At 35.3% G+C, this 20,555-nt stretch overlaps 1 protein-coding gene across 1 annotated transcript; it reads left to right on the plus strand.

Moving 5' to 3' along the window:
* Window positions 1-245: 245 nt before the first annotated feature.
* On the plus strand, window positions 246-18,504 carry LOC104472263 (neurobeachin-like; the record flags this gene model as incomplete). The annotated part of the gene is made up of 5 exons (XM_010087853.1): window positions 246-477; window positions 6,834-6,934; window positions 7,183-7,278; window positions 11,038-11,159; window positions 18,378-18,504. Coding segments are annotated over 5 exons (678 nt in total), but the record flags the coding sequence as incomplete, so codon positions are not given.
* Between the last annotated feature and the right edge of the window lie 2,051 nt (window positions 18,505-20,555).

The following is a 20,555-nucleotide window of genomic DNA, read 5'->3' on the forward strand; positions in this document are numbered from 1 at the left end:
TGTATTGAGCTATGAAAAAATTGAAGGTAATATTTTATTATGTTAGTGTGTACATTTTGTACAAGCTATGTTTTGCATAGCATGATTGTTAATTTGCTGTCTTAGAGATCCTAGCTGTGAGTTTGTCTTATCAAAATTACCTGTCTTGTCGTGCAAAAAATATTCAGTGTTGGTCACAATGAAGATATGAAAGATGCTAAACTATGTATTTCACATTGTAACACTGGTCTTGTTTTCTTTTGTAGCTGGTTGGTGGTGAATTTGATCTGGAGATGAACTTTATAATCCAGGATGCAGAGAGCATTACGTGCATGTCAGACCTTTTGGAGCACTGTGATGTAACGTGCCAAGCAGAAATCTGGAGTATGTTCACAGCAATTCTACGTAAAAGTGTCCGTAATTTACAGACTAGCACAGAAGTTGGCTTAATTGAACAGGTACTGCTGAAGATGAGTACTGTGGACGACATGATTGCAGGTATAAATTGCCAACTGGTAAAAAATTGCATTCTTGAACTGTCAATCTTTTGTGATTATGGAAGGGGGTTGGATGCCTTGGTTTTTACTTAATATATTTTGGTTAGTACTGTTTGAGTCAGAAGTACTTTTTTGCCAATATCAGAAAAATGACAAAAATATATTTGAAGTTTAAAATATATGTAGATACATTGTTTAAAATAACTGCCTGTTAATTAATCTGAGAAGATAGTGTTGTCTTAGTGACAAAAAAACCCCAATTTTGAACACAGTTAAGAACAGTACCTGTTAGGCTTCTTAACTGACAAGGTAATATTTTAGTTTTTAAGTGCATTGATCATTTTGAATTATTCAGGTGTTAGAATTGTTATTGTGATCCCCTTCAAAAATTATGAGAAATTTATCAGAAATTATGAGAAATTTATCAGAAATTATTCATAGATTTGAATGCGAGACATTTGGATTAGATTAAACAATCATTTCATAATGTATAGCTGTGCTCCCTGTAATATCTCTTTGTTTTTTATACTTGTGGTTTTTAATGTCCTATAATTTTTTTACAGCATAAAAAAACCAGCTTACTTTGTTCACTTATTGAAAACAAGTGATGAAGTTGTTGCACAGTTAAGATTTTCAGAGAGAGAACTTTTGAAGGAGATTGTTATTCCATACTAGATCCTCTCAGTAGTAGGCAACAGATTGTAATCCTGAATTACTTGGTTAGAGAAGCAGGTTTGGTTGTCACATTCAAATATGTCATCTGAGAGCTGTGTATGATTAGTATTTATTTACTTATTTTTCTTGGGGAGAAGCTTAAGCCAAGCAGTTTCTTTCAACTCATGTGAGAGTAGTTCTTAGTTTTTATATAATTTGGGACTGATAATAGGTTACTTAAATTGTGAGGCGTTATTGAAAGATTGAATAGGTTTGTCATCCATGATTCTAAGATTTTTGTTGGTGATCTAATTCCTGATGCATATATAGGCTTTGTGGAGCAGTAAACCAGCAAGGGTTTCAGACCAGAAATAAGAGGAGGATAATGGTGGGGTGATAACCAGATTATTCAGGAGTGGTTTTGTCCTTGGCTTTTTTTCAGTATAAATGTGTCAGTAATATTAAGTATTTGAAAAAGCTACATTCTGTATTTCAAGGCAAGTCTTAGTGAACGCCTTGTCGATTAGAAATTATGTGTAAATGCTAAAACCAGAAGTGTTACGCTAAATATTGGGCTGCGAGATTCATAGTGAAGTATAACAGACCAATAGGTTCGCAAACTAATGCTTTCCACCGAGTATGTTTGTTTTGCAGGACTTGTAAATATGTCAGAATAGTATAAGGGCAAAGATACTGTTTTATTTGATGTTAAATATAAGACATTAGCTGATGAAAACAAACATTTCTGTCTTGGAGTTTTGCAGGGTTTCACTCATGGAAATAATGTGCTTACATCGGTAAACATACGAATAAAATTTGTCCGATTTGAGCACCCCTAAATAGAACTTCGGTATTTGGCATGTATAACTGCAATGATGTCCCCATTAGAGAGAAATTTTTTAAAATGCATAACTAATTGTAGAAGTCAGAAATCAATAATATAGGATCTGGCTTCTAGGAGCCTTTAGGAATTGAAAAATCACTCTGAATTTACAACTATTAATATAAACCAGGAGTAGTATGTTAATAAAAAAAATAATGGAGCCTCTGCCCCATTAATCTTTTTCTGAGAGGGTTCACACAGTACTTCAGAAAGAGACCTTCCACAGAAAAACTTCAGTAAACTCGCTCTTCTGTATGTTTACATGGATAAGGAGAGTGCATATTTAATTTAAAATCAAGACTGAAAATAGGAATTCTGATGGCATTTTAGTTCTCCAGTGGGTGTCAAAATATCTGAATAGTCCTCTATATATTATGAGCAGGGATTTAACAGAATCATGCTTTGCTTTGTAGAGTCTTTCTCTGGTAACTGTAAATAGATGAGAATGTGGGGTTTTTTGAGGATTTTTCTAAGAAAGACATGGAAGCAACCACATTCATTATTTTGCTTTTATCTCTTGATTTCTGCAAGCACCTCACCACACTTTTATAAATGGCAACAATGTTAATAATAAGTCAGAAGTAATAAATCTGGTCATGTAATAACTAGTTCAGTAGTAGGCGCTTGATGAAATCAGTGACAACTAATGCAATATTTGTGTTCCCTAATCTGCTATGCAGATGTTGCAGTCACAATTGACAGCAGATGACTGTAGAACTGCTTTGCCCCAAATATTTCTATGAACTTTCCAAACCCAGAGAAGAAGAAATTTTGTGGCAAAATTATTTTTAACATTAAAGGAGGATGCTTTGAACAAGAGCTGTGTTAGTGCTTACTCCAAGGAAGATAGTACCACTTCCCGAAACAGTTACTAATATTCTGTCAGCCCAATGTTTTGCAACGGGCTTTTATCACCTGTAATGGGTACAGGTTTTCTGAATTTTTATTTGTTTGGTTTTGGACTTGTTTGTTTGGTTTTAGGTCATCTCACTTTTTTTTTTTTTTTTTTTTCCTGTGTAAAATGCTGTGATTAGACCTAGATAAGTTTTAAATAGACAAGACAGGCATAATATCTGTTTTATGTTCTGACAGCATGCTTTCAGGACCACTCTTAAGTCTGAAAACACTCTTCTCTGGTTTTATGAAAGTAAGACAACAGCAAGTAAACATATACCCCATCTTTTGCAGTGAGAAGAACTTGTCTGTCTGTTTAGATGAAGACTATCAGATTCATGAGGCTTCTCAGCACTTTAAGCATCTCACTTCTTGAGATTTTGCAGATTCAAGCTTAATCACTGTGAAAGACTCAGTTGCAATACAAGTGGGATCATTGCCACTTGTATTCCAATTTGCGTTCCAGAAACATCACCTGTCAGAAGTCATCTTTGTGCTGTGATAATCTGTTATACTAAGATAGGGGATGGTCAGCCATTTTATGAGTGGTTAAGGGGAACAGATTACTGAAATATTTGCATTGGCAATTGGGACTTTTTTTTTTTAATCAGCTGCACACGATCTTCCTTGAGAGATTCACTTTTTACAGTTTTCTGTTTACAGGTGATGAGTAGTGAAGCAGGTCATCTGCTATGAGAGACTCTTTGGGATAGTGTGACTGTAGTACCTTCAGAGAAGTCTGAATGGTGGATGAGAAAGTAGCCTGAACTTGTACAGAGTGGTTATGTCTACCTTGAGCCCCATTTTATGTCCCACAGTTCTGTTGTGACGCTGTAGGCAGTTGTTCCAAAATTGGTGGAACTGAATTCTTAAGCACTGAAATGGTTCCTAGTTTTTAAGCAAAAATATTATTTTTGACTGTCATTAGTGAACTGTTAACAAGCATTTCTCTTTGAACTGGTTCCATAAGAAAAACAGCAAAATTATCACATTCTCTATTTCCAGCCTGTAGAAATTAATTTGCTTCACCAACAGTTAAAAATTCGCAATTTCATGGCTGTCTGTTATTAAAAGGTTAAGGAGGCATGAGGGTTGTTTTCCTGAAGTTGTGTTTCCAGTGCTGTTTAATATGTCTTCTAAATTTAATGCCATACCATTTATTTTGATATATGCTCATTGTTACTTAAAAGACAGGCAGGCTCTTTTGCCATTGAATTTTTGTATTAAATGACTGAATTAAGTATTCCTTCAAGGTTTATAAGCTGCCTACTATGAAAGTAGTCAGAAGGTGCCATTAACAGAAATAAAATCTGTTGTATTCAGTGCATTTTGCAAATGCATTAAAAATGAGAAACGGTGCCTATTTTCTCCTTCTGGACTTATTTTACACAATCTTGTTTCCGAAATGAGATCATAGATACCAGTTATATATGTCATTTTATTTAATATAAAAAAAGAAGTAAAGATAAAAAGAATCCAGTTGTAGTGTGTTTTGTGATCTTTGTCCATTTATAGATGAGTGGATTATTAGGATTTATAAACCAGATGTGTACTGACCCTTTTAGATGAGATTTCTAATAAGTATGAATAAAGTTATGTAATAGAGTACAGTTCTTTTTCAGACATGTTATATTGAAACAAGAAACAAACCTTCTTTAGAGGTGTTTACAGCAATATTTTTAATTATCATTAAGTGCTTTGACTTCCACAGATGTTCTTTGCTTTCTTTTTACTTGTTACTTACTGGGCTTCAGTCTTTCAGGTCTTTGTTTTACCCAATTACATTGTTAGTGAGCTTACATTTATTTCTCTCCATCAATGTTTTATTCTTTACTTATAAATATGCATTTCTAATGCCTGTGCGTTATCAACATCTTCAGTAGAAGTAAGACATTTTTTGTGCCATAAGGTAGTACAGGGCTATAACAATGAAACAAAGAAGCACATCTTCAGTAATTTTAATAACCTGCCAATCATTTCTCTGTTTGACTGTATTAATTTACACTGTTGTCATCTATGTTAGCAGATTCTATGTTAGAAGATTTTTTTTAATAGTGTTCTGATTTTCACCAAACAGCTTTGCTTCTGCACAACACTTTCTCTGTGTACAGGAAGCAAAATTTGAAGTAGCTTGATTTAAAAAGCAACCTTAGTCTACAAAATAAGAACTGTGAAATTCTCAGCCAAAGATTAGTATTCACTTATGCTGATTTCCCGTTCTGAGTTTTCAGTGTGTTACTGTTCTCAGTTTCTGATCACGTACAATATGTGCAATCACTGCCAGCTTCACATTGCAGCCTGGAGACTGTGCAGTGAAGGGGGCAGATGCTTGCAGGTACTAGAGAAGGAGCTGAGTCATAGAATTCACCATTATAAAAAACAAGAGGTTTTAGTTTTCTAAGCTTTATTTTGCTTTCCCTTAAGAAATTCTGTCACAAATATAATGTGACACTAATTTTAAAGGGAAGATTAAATAAACTCTTCCTTTAAAGAAACAGGAAAGAAAAAGTCCGTATTTGAACATTAGAAATATATTCAGATCTTATGGTGAAAATATCTGTAAGTTACAGTTTTTCTTTTGCCTTTCCTGACATGCAATTTCACTCACTCGACAGCTTATTATGTCTCCTGTAAATTAAATGATATTTCATTCTTCACACATGCATTTTGCTTACTGAGGACCAGAGGTTGGTTTTGTGGTGGAACAAGTTAAATAGATATTGGTGATTTTACTCAAAAACACATCTGTAGGGATTTGCAGAGAGAAAATTTGTTTTAAAACAAAATGTGAATGTAAAATGTCCTTGAAAAGGATGTACGCTTTTTAAGACTACTCTTTGTCAGCACCTCTAAGAGTCATCCTTTCACTAGTGAACAGGGAGAGTATGTAGTCCTGCAAGTAAGATATAAGCTTATTCATGCCTTCTACAAATTTTATGGGGGGAATTTTCTTACTGTTGAGCAGACTGAAAAAAGTTTGTTAATGCTGATTCTGTTGTGTCAGAGCTTCTTTGTTTTGGAAACTCTTTAATTCACTGCTTGATCTCTGAATTAAATTTCTTATGCCACATCTGTGAAGATAAGCAAATGGTTTTTTCCTCCTGCTAGAGGAAGTAGCAATTCTTAGTAATGCATTTTGTTCCAGAAGGAAGCGTGGAGTATAAGGCAAGATCCAGCATCCCTTAAAATGGAATTCAGTGTTTTAAAATAAAGATCCAAACACTAGCAGTAATTTTAAACTCGATAGTCATTCAAAGGCAGGCTATGTAATGATACTACTTTAAAAGTTTATGGGTTTTGAAATGTTTTAGTGAAGCTGTATTACAAAAATTCACAAGCAATTTTGATCACTTCTTTTTATTGTGGTCTTCTATTGTTTTCTCATTGTGATTTTTTTGAGTTCTTTTGGTGTTTTGTTTGCTTGTTTTTCCTGGCCTTTCGTTCTGGTAAAAATTGGAAACATTTTCACTGTAGAAGAACTGTAAGAACCATACAACTTCTCTGTGTAATGTGCTGTGATTAAGTTAAAGAATAATGTCAAGCATCTTTTAGGTCAGAAATTTTTGAAAACTACTAATGCCAGAGGAATGAAGAAACCCTTATCCCAAAAGTATGTAACAGAAAGAAGCAAGCAAGAAGTTCATAATGTATGGTGAATGTTGTGAAATGGGAAGAATTAATTCTTCATTAATTTAACAGATATTTTGTTCAAAGTGTGACGCATAATCTAAAACTGCATATGTAAATTTATTTTTATAATAACTAAGACAATGAGAATATGAAATCCTTTGTAAAATATTTAAGGCAACTAAAGTTAAATTTTTAGAATTTGTGAATACGCTTACTTTTAAAGGTACTAACTTTCTCAGCTTTTTTGTCAAAACAATGAAATTCAGAGTTCAGAATAACTTTATTTTCCTTTGAAGATCTTCTAGTTGATATGTTGGGGGTTCTTGCCAGCTACAGCATCACTGTCAAAGAGTTGAAGCTTTTGTTCAGCATGCTTCGAGGCGAAAATGGCATCTGGGTAAGCTGTGATCAGATAAAGCATTAAGTGTCATTCCATTAGAGCCTGAAGTTAACATAAATTGTCTCCTGGGACATATAAACTTGAAATTTTTTTTATTTTGATAGAACATACATTTATGAAATATTTTTGATAACTACTTAGGAGTTAATTTGCTGTGTTGTTTGAAAACCGTCCAGTTTCCATTGTAGCCTAGAGAGTACAAAAATGGTTGTATTGACTTTTCTGCAATTTTCTTGTTTTCACAGCCAAGACATGCGGTTAAACTATTATCAGTCCTTAATCAGATGCCACAGAGACATGGGCCCGATACCTTTTTCAACTTCCCAGGCTGTAGTGCTGCAGTAAGTTTTCAAACAAAGTACAACTTGAGGACCAAATAAAATGCTCCTCATTTGCATTTCCTTTCATTTGTTTTTGGAAATTCTTGAAAAGGGAATGAGAGGCAAAATACATTCTTGAGTAGCATAGACCTTGCCTTCCATAGTTTTGCAAGGTAGTTGTGTTGAGAAGTTTCACTTGTGAGGATGGAATGTCAAATAGCAGATTTTTGTCTGGAGAAATGATCATAAAAGTGAAAACTGAAAACTCCAAAGAACAGTGTTATTTTATTTGAATAATATAATTGATATTTTATAAAGCAGAGGCTTGAGAAAAATGTAAGCATGAGCTTCTGTGTGTCATCACAGTTTACAGTGAGAGCTTAGTCACAAATTTTATTATATCTTTTTCTTTTTGACTGAGCTCCATCAGCTGTTTCCTTTCCCTCAAGGCAGTGATTTAAATGCAGTCTTCTTTTGGCTTTACTTTTTGAGATAACTTATCATGATGAAGTTGTATTCCTTTCTAAAACTTCTCAAATGGATATTCTCTCTTCCATTCACTGCATGTACATTCAGAAAAACTTACAAATAAATTCAAATGTGTACAGATTTATAAATATTATTATTAAGGCAGTAAATACAAATGCTTCAAAAATGAGAAATCCAGATTTGAGGTTCAGTTCCATTCTGGTATGGAACTGTATATGCTCATGGTAGAACCTGGAATCTTTTAAGGGGAAATAATCCTGGGATGCCTGTCTTTTCATGCCAGTGCAAGGGTGGTAGGAGCTTTTCTTGGGCTGTTCTGCTTGTTGTTTCCTCAATAGAGCTGATAGTTTTCTTCAAGAGTAAACCACCACCTCCTTATCTTTCTGAATACAGCTGTTAGTGTGATAGATTGCATCAGGGAAATAAACTGGCTGAAAAATAACTGGTTTTCACCTGTGTTATTTTTTGCCAGATCACTTCACTGATCCTGTTTGTTATTCAGCTGCACAAACAGATATGTCAGGAAAATGCATGGGGTGGATTGTGTAAGGGTTTAATTACTGAGTTTTGAAAGACAGAGTTTCATTTGCTACTGCTAAATTAAAACCACAGTTAAGGTCTCCTAAAAGTACATGCAGCAGCAAGACAGGTGTTGCAGAATATGAATGTCTACAATGACACATACTGCTTTGACATTTCTGGGCTTCAGAGGCAAACCCTGATGAAATGTCTCTCTTAAATTTAGTTTTGTATTAGAGCTTCAAAAAAAGTTTTGTAGGGGAAGAGTTTCAAATATTCCTCCCTGTCCAAAGAGATGCATCAATTATTGTAAATCATATTTAAAACTATGTTCTCCTACTGACAGTTTGACAAGGTCATAAAGTTTCTTGATTGAAATGCACAATAGGCATTTCTCTTTTCTTGGTTAAGGTCTTGTTCCACATACTGCTCATCATTGACTATGCACCTGTAAATCAAGAAATATGAGTTTCTCATTTACATTTCTTGAGCAGTGCATGTTGGATTACATTATGAAGTTCTGGAGAGGAGTCATCCTCTGAGGGTGGACCAAGAGTGATTACTTAAAAAATGACCCAAACAATGAAGCACTTAATTAGAAAAAAGAGGATGGATAGGACCTCATTTACTAGTACCGAGTTCACATTTTCAGGTGTGATGCACAGTGATGACATCAGACAGAGAAACAGCATAATGTTTAACTTGCATGATAAATATCAGATTAGCCCTCTTTGAAGTTGGGTGCATGTTCCTTGTATAACCAAGACTTCGGTGGTGGTGTGAAAAAGCCAAAAGTCTGCTGATCTGCTGGTGAGATCTGCTTCACTATCACAGCTGAAGGGCTCTTCCCAGTACCGTGTTACATCTCTACCAGTCTGTATAAGTAGCACATTAGTCACTCCATTAGGAGGAAACCTTATGGTGGTGGTAGTATTCCCGGGTGTTGTTCCTGTTTTTCATCAAGCAGCAATTTTCCTGTTTCAGGCAGGGAACTCCCTCTCAGGAGGCCATAGTGATATCCCAAAGGAGTTCCTGGAAATGTTTTGTACTGAGCAGTTGGTACCAGGCTAGTAGCAGAACTAGTGTTATTTCTTTTGTCTAGTCAAATACTAGCATAATCTGAGCACATTACTGTATCTAATTATAGAATTTACTGTGAGTTCCCTGTCATTCTTAATTACCTTCTGGTCTTAAAACTCTTTCAGCAATTGCCTTGCATATAAAAATAATGAAAAGTCAGTCCCAGTCTGTACTGTTTTTTTACGTACTTGACTACATTGGCATAGAATCTTAGTGTGGTTATTGTGACTCTGTTGCCAAATGACTTGTATCTGTTCTCATTTTAAGCAGTAAATGAGTTTGCTACAATTTGTAGTCTTCTGTATGAATCAGGACAGTACAAGATTTGAGTACTCCTGAAAAATATTTCCAACTGTGACTAATAAGTATCACACAGAATCACAGAAGGGTTGAAGTTGGAAGGGACTTCTAGAGGTCATCTTGGCCACCAAACCTGTCCTGAAGCAGGGCCACCTAGAGGAGGATGCCCAGGACCATGTTCAGATGGCTTTTGAGCATCTCCAAGGTTGGAGACTTCACAAACTCTCTGGGCTACCTGTGCCAGTGCTTAGTCGGTATCAGTGATAAGAACACAATCCCATCAGTGCCAGGACTAATTAACTAGCCTTTATTATTTTAAAGTGTAGTAAGAGATTAAATTATCTTTCTGAAGCTGAAAAATATCAGTTAAATACACTTAGAAAATGATTTTGTTCTGCCTTGCTTTAGTATACAAAGAATTATTTAATTATTTAATTATACAAAGTATTACAAGAACTAGTATTGAGGGCTATTATTCCTTAATGACTTTTGTGTAAGATAGTCTATATTTTATCTGATGGAGGGAGAAGGAATTTATTGTAATGTATGCTTACTACAGTAATCTCTAAATTATTACAAACATTTAATTTGTAGAAAATTCTTGATTACTTCATTTTGTGTATAGTTATCCTAATAAGGGGAAGAAATATTTTATCTTTTAGTGGTATCATAGAAAAACTTAGTAAGTGACCTCTGAAGTTCAACTTGTCAGATTTCCTCCCTAAAGTGTGCCTAACTTCAAAGTTAGATCAGGTATTCAGGGCCTTGCCCAGGGATAAAGAATTCTCTGAAACCTCTTCATCAGTTTCAGCCCAGAAAAATAAAATACTGAAAAGTCAAATTTCTTCCTAGGCTGTGCCTTACTATTAATGTATTTAACTGAGAGTGAGGGTAAGATTTTTAGTCTCTTACCTTACTGTTTTTAGGGGAAAAAAAACCCATAGTGCTCTTAAATCTCAGAGAACAACCTTTTTTTGTACTGCAGTTTTAGCAGTGAATCTCTAGTGTACTAGCTGTTGAGATTAATATGATCTTTAAGTCTATTGAGATTAATACTTAATGAAGCTGAATTTATAGTTTAATTTCTGCAGAAATATTTTTTCTCTTTTTTTCTCTTAATATTACCAATTCACAAATTTAATTTCATTTTCTCTATTGGTAGAATTTATGTAGTTAAAAATTGAAGTAGTTTAAAATAGATTGAAAACTGATGTATATATGCCAAATCTCTATTTGAAGGTTTTTTATATTCTTTAATATTTGAAAGTTAGATCAAATCTGCAGATCTAGAATGACAGGATTTTAGAAAGGCACTCCTTTTAACAATTCGTCTCAAAAAAATATTTTTTTTGACTTTCTGTTTTCTTCTTTTTTTTTTTTTCTTTCCCCCAGGCAATTGCATTGCCTCCTATTGCTAAGTGGCCTTATCAAAATGGGTTTACTCTTAACACCTGGTTTCGTATGGATCCGCTAAATAATATCAATGTAGATAAGGATAAACCCTATCTCTACTGGTAAGTAACTTATAATGATGCAGTTATGGTTTGTTTTGGCTTCCTTAACCATGAGCCCTTCTCATTGTTTTTAGTTTGACATGCTTTTTTTCCCCAAAATACCTTAACAAGTCATCTGTCCTTTTTTGCTGTAAAATTTATAAATCCATGGATGCAAGACATTGTACGTTGTAGGTAAACCGTGAAATATAATGTGGTGATTTCTTCAGCAATTTTAAAATAGATGATTTCTTAGAGCTGTAAGCTGAGAATGTTGTCATATTTTCTCTTTTGTGTTTAAGATTCTCAGCTGATATTAGTACTATAAAACAAATCTGTTGGACTCAGAGCACACTGTTTGCACATTAGATAGAGGTAATAGAAAGTTGGTCTGTGAATATAGAAATGGCTCATTGATCACCTGTTCCCAAAAGGAAAGCTATATTTCCTGATAGATTAACTGCAGGAGAGACAATTTTAGTTTACTTAGGTTTGCTGTTGTGATAAAAATAGAAACAGTTGTATCCTTATTAAAGCCCATTGATCTTTAGAAATTATGTTATAAAAGTAAAAATGTTTATTCTGTTGGTCAATCATTAATTTTTTTTTCACTTCAGAAATTAATCATGTGTCTGCTCAAATATAGTTGTCGTAGCTGAAGGAAAAAGGAATGAGGAAAATAAGGAACCTTCTGTTGTGTCAGGGATGCCGGTATTTTCTTTAGCACTTCTTCATTCTTACGTATTTGCTATTTAGTATGCTTACCTTTTCTCATATTCTTAAAACTGTGAATCAGCTGTGCAGACAGGTGAGGATTGGACATAAGCAAGATCTATCAAGTTTTATCAGCTCAGGATACAGGAGTACCACAAGGAAGGAAGCAAACAAAAGTAACATTTCTCACTTTGTAGTCATTCCAAGCAGTCTAAAGAGCAGAAGTTGTTAGTAGTCAGCTGAAGAGAAGACCAGTAGATATGGTTTCAGGAAGGTACTTGTACTATCATTACGTAAAAATCTTACTGTGCATTTACTCAGAAAATGAAAATAATTCATATTTTTTAAGGAACAAATATCTGATTAAAAATAATTTAGGTTTATTCTGAAGAAAACAAATAAGACATTTTCTCTGAATTGCCATCTGAGATAACATTTTTCCGTGTGTCCTTTTTCTGACACATGGAAGATGTCCTTTAAAGATGTTATCTACCTGGACTCTGCAAAGTGTTTTGACACTGTCCCACACAACATCCTAGTGGACAAATGCACTCAGAGAGTTGTGCACTCAGTGCACTCAGAGAGTTGCAGTCAATGGCTCAATGTCCATTGAGTGGCGTTCAATGTGATTGAGTGGTGTTCAATGTGACGAGTGGCGTTCCTCAGGGATCAGTACTGGGACCGGTGCTATTTAACATCTTTGCTGGCAACATGGACAGTGGGATTGAGTGCAACCTCAGCAAGTTTGCTGATGACACCAAGCTGTGTGGTGCAGTGCAGTCAACACACTGGAGGGAAGGGTTGCCATCCAGAGGGACCTGGACAGGCTTGAGAGGTGGGCCTATGCCAACCTCATGAAGTTCAACAAGGCCAAGTGCAAGGTCCAGCACATGGGTCGAGGCAATCCCAAGCACAAATACAGGATGGCTGGAGAATGACTTGAGTGCAGCCCTAAGGAGAAGGATTTTGGGGGGTGTCAGTAGATGAAAAACTGAACATGAACCGGCAGTGTGCGCTCACGGCCCAGAAGGCCAACCGGATCCTAGGCTGCATCAAGAGAAGCATAGCCAGCAGGTCGAGGGAAGTGATTCTGCCCCTCTCCTCCACTTTGGTGAGACCCACCTGGAATATTGCATCCAGGTCTGGGCCCACCAACACAAGAAGGATATTGAGCTGTTGAAGTGAGTCCAGAGGAGGGCCACAAAGATCATCAGAGGGCTGGAGCACCTCCCCTATGAGGACAGGCTGAGAGAGCTGGGGGTGTTCAGCCTGGAGAAGAGAAGGCTCCGGGGGGACATTTTAGTGGCCTTCCAGTACCTAATGGGGGCCTGCAGGAGAGATGGGGAGGGACTTTTTACAAAGACATGTAGCGACAGGATGAGGGGTAATGGGTTTAAACTGGAAGAGGGCAGATTTAGATTAGATATTAGGAAGAAAATTTTTACTGTGAGGGTGGTGAGACATTGGAACAGGTTGCCCAGAGAAGTTGTGAATGCCCCATCCCTGGAGGTGTTCAAGGCCAGGCTGGATGAGGCTTTGAGCAACCTGGTCTAGTGGAAGGTGTCCCTGCCTATAGTGGGGAGGTTGGAACTAGATGATCTCTAGATGGTCCCTTCCAACCCTAACCATTATATGTTTCTTTGATTCTGCTAAGTGCTACAGTTATTTTACCATGGAGATTTTTCAAGCTGTAGGTTGTAGCTATCTTTATTAGTATGATCTATATTTTATTTATTTTTCAGTCTGTCAAGGACAATAACAAATGCATTTATAGGATAGAACATGCATACAGGAATTTTACGTAGAATCGTTGAATCACAGAATCATAGACTCATAGAACAGTATTGTAGCTTTCTTACCAGTTACAAAATGAGTGTGACAATCCTGGAAGAAAATTAGATTTTGACATTTGCATGGATGATAAATAACAATAAAGAGAAAGCTTTGTTGCAGAGAAGTCAGGTTCAAATGATAAGATTCAGAATTCTGTAGCACAAATTTTAGTATAAGGAAACCAATGTCATACACCTCGCAGTGAGTGATGGGTGCCATGCTTAGTAGTTATGTATTAGAAAGCAGTAATTACAGAAGGATGTTAAGGGTTATTGTAGGGTAACTAACTGAACCATGAAGTGCCTTTTCATTGCTCTAGCTGAAAGACCTAAGGTGATCTTTTCAAGAATAGTCTGAACAAACAGAGAAGAGAGTAAAGGTGGTGTGATCACTTCCTGAAATCTTCGCAAAAGCATTGCTGGAATTTACAGTTAAGAATTGCTACTTCTTCTAAGAGGCTATGGAAAAAAATCAGTACTATTCAGAGAAGACTCTGGAATGAACACATTTTATAATGAAACCTTCCAAGAAAAAAAAAAAAAAAAGGGATTATGGATGCTCTTGACTTGTATTTTCAGAATTTATGCCAGATATGATGTTGATGGATTGTTTAATCTGAGATCTAGTGGGTAGACAGCAAAACAGGAAAATTCAAACTTTTAGACACAATAATATGGTTACTTTAACTATCACAATTATAATAAAACACCATATAATAATATCATCACAGTCTAGTAGATAATTGTAAATGTTTCCTCAAAATTGAGGTGTAGATTCTTTGTCATAAAGACAGTGGAAATATAAGACTTTAGGGCTAACCCTAAGCACATTCAACTGTGAAGTCTCCATCCTCTAAACCTCTGTGCTTGTTTCTGCTAAAAAAGGAGATGAGGTGACATTACTTCTAAGTAAGGTCTTAGAATTAGATACAAGCAATTAGATAGATACAGGCAATCCAGATATTAAGGCTGGGTTTTTAGTGGACTTTTTTGTGTTTTGTTTGTTTGTTTGTTTTAAGAGATGGTTTCTTTCAAATTGTGTATTTGGCTCTGTAAAGGAATTAGAGGGTGAACTGAGTCTGGATTGTCATAATTGTTGCTTTTTCTCCTTAAAACATCCAAGTCCTTCTACAACTGTTTAAGAAAAGAATAGCTAAAACTTCCGAAAGAGCAGTCTAAACTTTATTTTTACTGATGTAGGGAGAAGAAAACAAACAAAGAAACAAAAAAAACCCACAAAGCAAGCCATCTAGACTTTTCAGTCCTTCTCTACAGCTAATAATAAGAGAGATAATGCAGAACCATTGCAAAAGCACATAATGGAATTCCAAAGTTAGAAAGTTAGTTGAAAATAAAGCTTTTTGTTTTTCCTTCAGGCAAGCATGGATTAATATCTTCTCAATATCAGTACTATGATCATATGTTAAATTGCTTGTAAAATCCTAAGCTAAAAAAAATGAAGTCACTAGGCAGTGTCACCAGTGGATGGAAGAATGGTTACCTGCTATTGAAGTGTAATGACATCCAGTAGCTGCTTTGGGAAACTGGCTGAAATGAAACACAACTATAAGGGTTTTATGAGCCATCTGTAGTAAAAGTGTATACCAGCTGCTATGGGAGGTGGTTAAAGGCTCATAAAACCATATGGGTGTTGACAGTACTGCTCTTGTTGTCTCTGTGCATTTTTCATCTTTGGATGTGTCAAGTTCTGCATGTGTAGGTATCTGGTAAGAGAATTTCTGTGCAGTATCCTAGAGACCAGTCCTAGCCTACTTTAGGCAAGAAATAAAATGTGGAGATAAACATAATCTGTATATTATAATGTTGAGATAAACACAGAACATATTTGAGTTCTCAATTTCTCAGCTACTGTTGTATTAGAATGCTAATTCATTAGGGAAAAAAAATAAAATCTTGGCTAAGCTTCATGTTTAGAAAATCAGTCATTCTATTCCAAGATGAAGAGTCCTACTAAGAAATGAGCTATTTTTTCATTATGCAATTGCTTTCTTGTATTCATATGCTGAATTCAAGGAGGTTACACATGTAAAGACAATTCGGTGTTTAAAATTTCAGGAACAGTTCAGTTTGACCATAATGGTGACAAAATCAGCCCGGTAACTTGGGGGAGGAGCAGCGGGGGGGATAAGAAAGGGAAAATTTTTAAAGGTGCAGACATTTCTTCAAGAGACATTCATTTTTGGGGGTTTTTTCGTTGTTTTTGTTTTTTTATGGAGTGTTCTCAGTGAATACCAATACCTTTACTAGGTCCTGTTCAAGGTAGTAGGTTGCATTTTACACAACTTTAATTATGTTTTATCGGGTAAAAACATGATGGTATTTACAATGATTGGCTGTTGGTAATTTAAAAAGAATCAACACATTTTATTTGACATCTGTAATCAAATAATACTACACCATGTGTCAGAACGTAGTGAGTGAATCTGTGTATTTTTTTCAATATCCTTCAGAATAGAATTCTGTTACCCAGAACCATTTTGCCTTGTATAGATGACTTATATCTCTGAGAAACAAATTTGGCATTATCAGAGATGCAGCTACCTGGTGAAAAGTTATTTGAATGGCATAAAGCCCCAAGGAGGTAAATCAAAGTTTCAGACTAGCCCACAACACATTCAGTTGTTATTTTTGGAAAAGCTGTATTTTAAGCTTTTAAGATGTATTTTTAACCTTCATGTTGTTGTACAAAATTCAGTACTGTGGTTGTGCAGGTGATTTGTGTATATGGGTAATGCAGGTTATATACGTATATGAGTAATGTTCTCCCATGAGGCTGTTCTCTGTTCTTCTCGTTGTGGGGTATAGCTGTTTATAGGGTCATTGTGGAAAACATATAATTGAAATAATCTATGTTAAAAATAGTCCTCAGAAGACGTAGGAGAATGGCAGTGTTATAAATTGTCTTCACTGTTGAAGTCAGTGATGGACAGTATATAATTGTTGTCTTCATTCTTAGATTATATCTTGGCTTTATTTAAAGAGGATTGTATGGAAGCCTGTACAACAGGCCATGGCAGGGAATAATGCTCCTTTCCAGCACAGCAGCTTGAGGGGAGAGAGAATTGTCTATGACATGTAGGGGCAGGTAAGAGAATGAGGAAACCACAGCTTGAATTTGAGAAAATAAAGCTTCAGAAACACATTAACAGGTTGCTAAAAGGAAAGAGCAAACCAAGCCATGCCTCAAGGCCAACAGAACGACCTTGATGACCAGAGATCATGAAGAATAGTAGGCTGCAACTCTTAAAATGACTGAAATCAAGACTGGAAGTAAGGACCTCTGTGCAAGGACCTACTGAGGTGGAGAAGAGTCATCTATAGATGTTATTACTCCTGTTCTGTTTATCCTGATCACTCTGTTTTTCACATTTAATAGAAGCATTCTAAATAATTATAACAGAAGTGTCCTTCTAGAATTTGAGAATTTGAATGTCTCTTTTTGTCCTGCTTCAAAAATTCCTTCATAGAAGAAGAACATCTAAACTTGGGCCACCTCAGTGTCACACCGCCTATCTTGTAAGGTGTTTCTTTTTTTCAGAAGGTCGTGGTTTGTCAGCTATATTTTTGACAGTGAGGAAAGAGGAAAATCTATTTCTCTCTTTCATTAATGTACACATACAGATTTAACTGTAAGTTTCTGAAGATGGAATTAGGTCTATAACTATACATTTTTTCTGCATATTAAAATCAGGACTGTATTTATATAGTATGGTAGATGAGAGATGTAGGTTTCATCACCTATTAAGAATAAATCTGGACTTGGTATTTGCATGTGCCTTTCACCTCTTAATGTTACTATGAAAAACCTAGTAAAAGTGTTTGATGAAAATGTTACAACAGTGAAACCATTTAAAACATCATTATTATAAAATGTGAAAGTATTTTATAAGTCTCCTGCATTAAGGAAATGAGAAATTAGTGGACTACAGGAGTATATACAAATGTTCAAAATTAGTCGTGTCTTTGTTTCTTATACTCTAAAAGCTTTGTTTAAGAACTTATGGATGAAGTTCGCCATTTAGACGTTGTATTTCAGCTGTTGGTTATTTTTATAACCTGACTGGTAATGAGTTAAAAAAAAATAGACTAAAAGCTGTATAAAGTGTTCTCCATATTAATGATAGCAGTCTCCTCTTTATTGTACTTAGCTTTTCAGAAGGGAATAAGTGACATAGCTGTAGATATGGACTTACCTTTTTAAAAATGCTCTGTGTAATGTCATTCATGAATTTCCACCAGTTGCCTTTGCAAAATGTCTTTTAAGAAGTCCAGAATTTCTCTTTACAATGCTTTTGTTTTCAAATATAAGTAGAGAAATGTATGAGCTTTCTGTATTATGTGTTCTTATGGTATTTGTCAAAGGAAAGCTGGAAGTGCTTACTAAACTTTGTTAAAATTGCAGTGCTTTATCAGTTTGACAAATGAAAATAAATCCGCAACTCAGATTGTTAAAGCTTCATTTTAGAATGTAGCCTGGATCAAGTTAGTGATGAAGGTTAGTAGCTCTCCCCAAAGAAATGGTGGGGAGAGAGGATATAAAGGAAATTAAGTTCACCATTGCAGATACTGATTTCTTTTCTTTCTCATGGCAATTTAAAGTAGTATTTGGACCTTATTTTATTGTATAGAAATTCCCCTTTTTCCAATTTTGTTAATAATTCTTTCTTTTCAGTTTCCGCACTAGCAAAGGTGTTGGGTATTCTGCTCATTTTGTTGGCAACTGCTTAATAGTTACATCACTGAAGTCAAAAGGCAAAGGTTTCCAGCACTGTGTGAAGTATGACTTTCAACCACGCAAGGTAAGCAATGTGGTATTCACAATAAAGAATAATGTTGAAAATGTGACAAAGTCCTTCTGGGAAGAAGTGCTAAAAACCCTTTAGTGCCATAGTGTTACTAATCTGTATTTTTTTTATTTATAAGTAGCTTCTCTGATCATCATGCAAAGTTTCATGAATCAATTCAAGAAAAGTTATAAAGTAACACTTTTATAAAGTCAACTTTAAAAAAAATACTGCTTAATTAGCTTCAGAATAATTTTCAGTATTTGTAAAATTATTGTATTTTCTTTTTGAAAGGTCATAATTCTATTTCTGAACATTCTGTACTTGGTAACTTTGGTGCCAATGCCCAGAACACTTTTGCTGACAATACTTGAGTTTCCTTATCTGTTGTTGGGAGATATAAGGCTCTGAACTATGCCAGTGAGTGATGTTTCAGGATTTCTCATTTTTCATAGTAAATCTGGATGATTTCTCTAGATCATGTGAGCGTTTGTTTCTACTGTATGCCTAGTAGTCCTAGGAGAACAATGATTGTGCTGGCTTCAATATTTCAGTTAGTTGACTGAAGCATTGACTTTTCTCTACAGCAAGCATTATGTGTTTGTCATTGATAACAGCCATGTATATATTTTGCTGTGAATCTCTTTTCTTTTTTTCTGGCCTTAAAATTTGTGTATTGAATTTCAGTGCTAACTATTTTGAGAAACCAGTCTTCTAGGGAGGGAATGCTATTGTTCATTCGTCAAGTTTACATTCTACTATTTTTCTTGTGTTTGTGATTGAAAATAATTGATTCTAATTCTATCATGTACCTTTGAGTTAATTTGTGTTTTTTATAACATAGTAATATCTTTTTCTGGCATATTACTCAGGGATATATAAAACCTTATAAATACATATCTGCTGATTGTATTGGAATTAATCAGTTCTGTTTTGCAAATTTTATTTAATTTTAAAGCCAGAAAAATGTTTTGAAGGTGGTTTGGTTTTCTTTTAAAATAGCATGTCTGATGCTACTGGTAAACACTCAACTTAGGAACAAATGGAACTGTTAACTTTTGGGTTATGTTATCGATAACTAGGTTTTGGGACCTAGATGATAATTTTATTACTTGTTCATGAAAAAGTAGTATTTAATATTTTAACAGGGTATTATTTTCATAATTGTTATTATGAATGACTAGTTTCCTTCATGCCATCCCTGGAAAATTTTAGGTCTTGCTATTCTATTTAAAATAGTGAATTCTGAATTACTAGTACTACTCATTATATAGTAATATCTCATTATGTGAATATCAGTTTCAAATCATAATCTGCTGATCTGCTGATCTACTGAAGTAGGTCCAAATATAACTTCCATGACAGTTTCATATTGCTCGAAGATCATGCTTCATACACTTTGCTCATATGTCAGATTTAGAAACTATTTGAAATAAATCTTCTAGAATATATTTGCAAGTGTTTTCATACGATATATTTTTTTCCATTAATAACTTGCGTGTACATGTGTGTAGGAAGGTACATAATGCATAATGGAGGAAAGAAAACTTGTCAAATACAATTCCTGACTCTAACAAGTCAAAACATATCCTGTTTAACATGTAGATTGATTTTCTTCACAGAATCACAGAATCACAGAATGTTAGGGATTGGAAGGGACCTCAAAAGATCATCTAGTCCAATCCCCCTGCCGGAGCAAGAACACCTAGATCAGATCACACAGGAACGCATCCAGGCGGGCTTTGAATGTCTCCAGAGAAGGAAACTCCACAACCTCTCTGGGCAGCCTGTTCTAGTACTCTGACACCCTGACTGTAAAGAAGTTTATTCTCATATTCAAGTGGAACCTCCTATGTTCCAGCTTGCACCCATTGCCCCTTGTCCTGTCACTGGATGTCACAGAGAAGAGCCTGGCTCCATCCTCCTGACACTCACCCTTTACGTATTTATAAACATTGATTAGGTCACCCCTCAGTCTCCTCTTTTCCAAACTAAAGAGACCCAGCTCCCTCAGCCTTTCCTCATAAGGGAGATGCTCCATTCCCTTAATCATCTTTGTGGCTCTG

This window comes from Pterocles gutturalis, unplaced genomic scaffold (assembly GCF_000699245.1).
Source record: "Pterocles gutturalis isolate BGI_N339 unplaced genomic scaffold, ASM69924v1 scaffold34401, whole genome shotgun sequence".
Lineage (NCBI taxonomy): Eukaryota > Metazoa > Chordata > Aves > Pterocliformes > Pteroclidae > Pterocles > Pterocles gutturalis.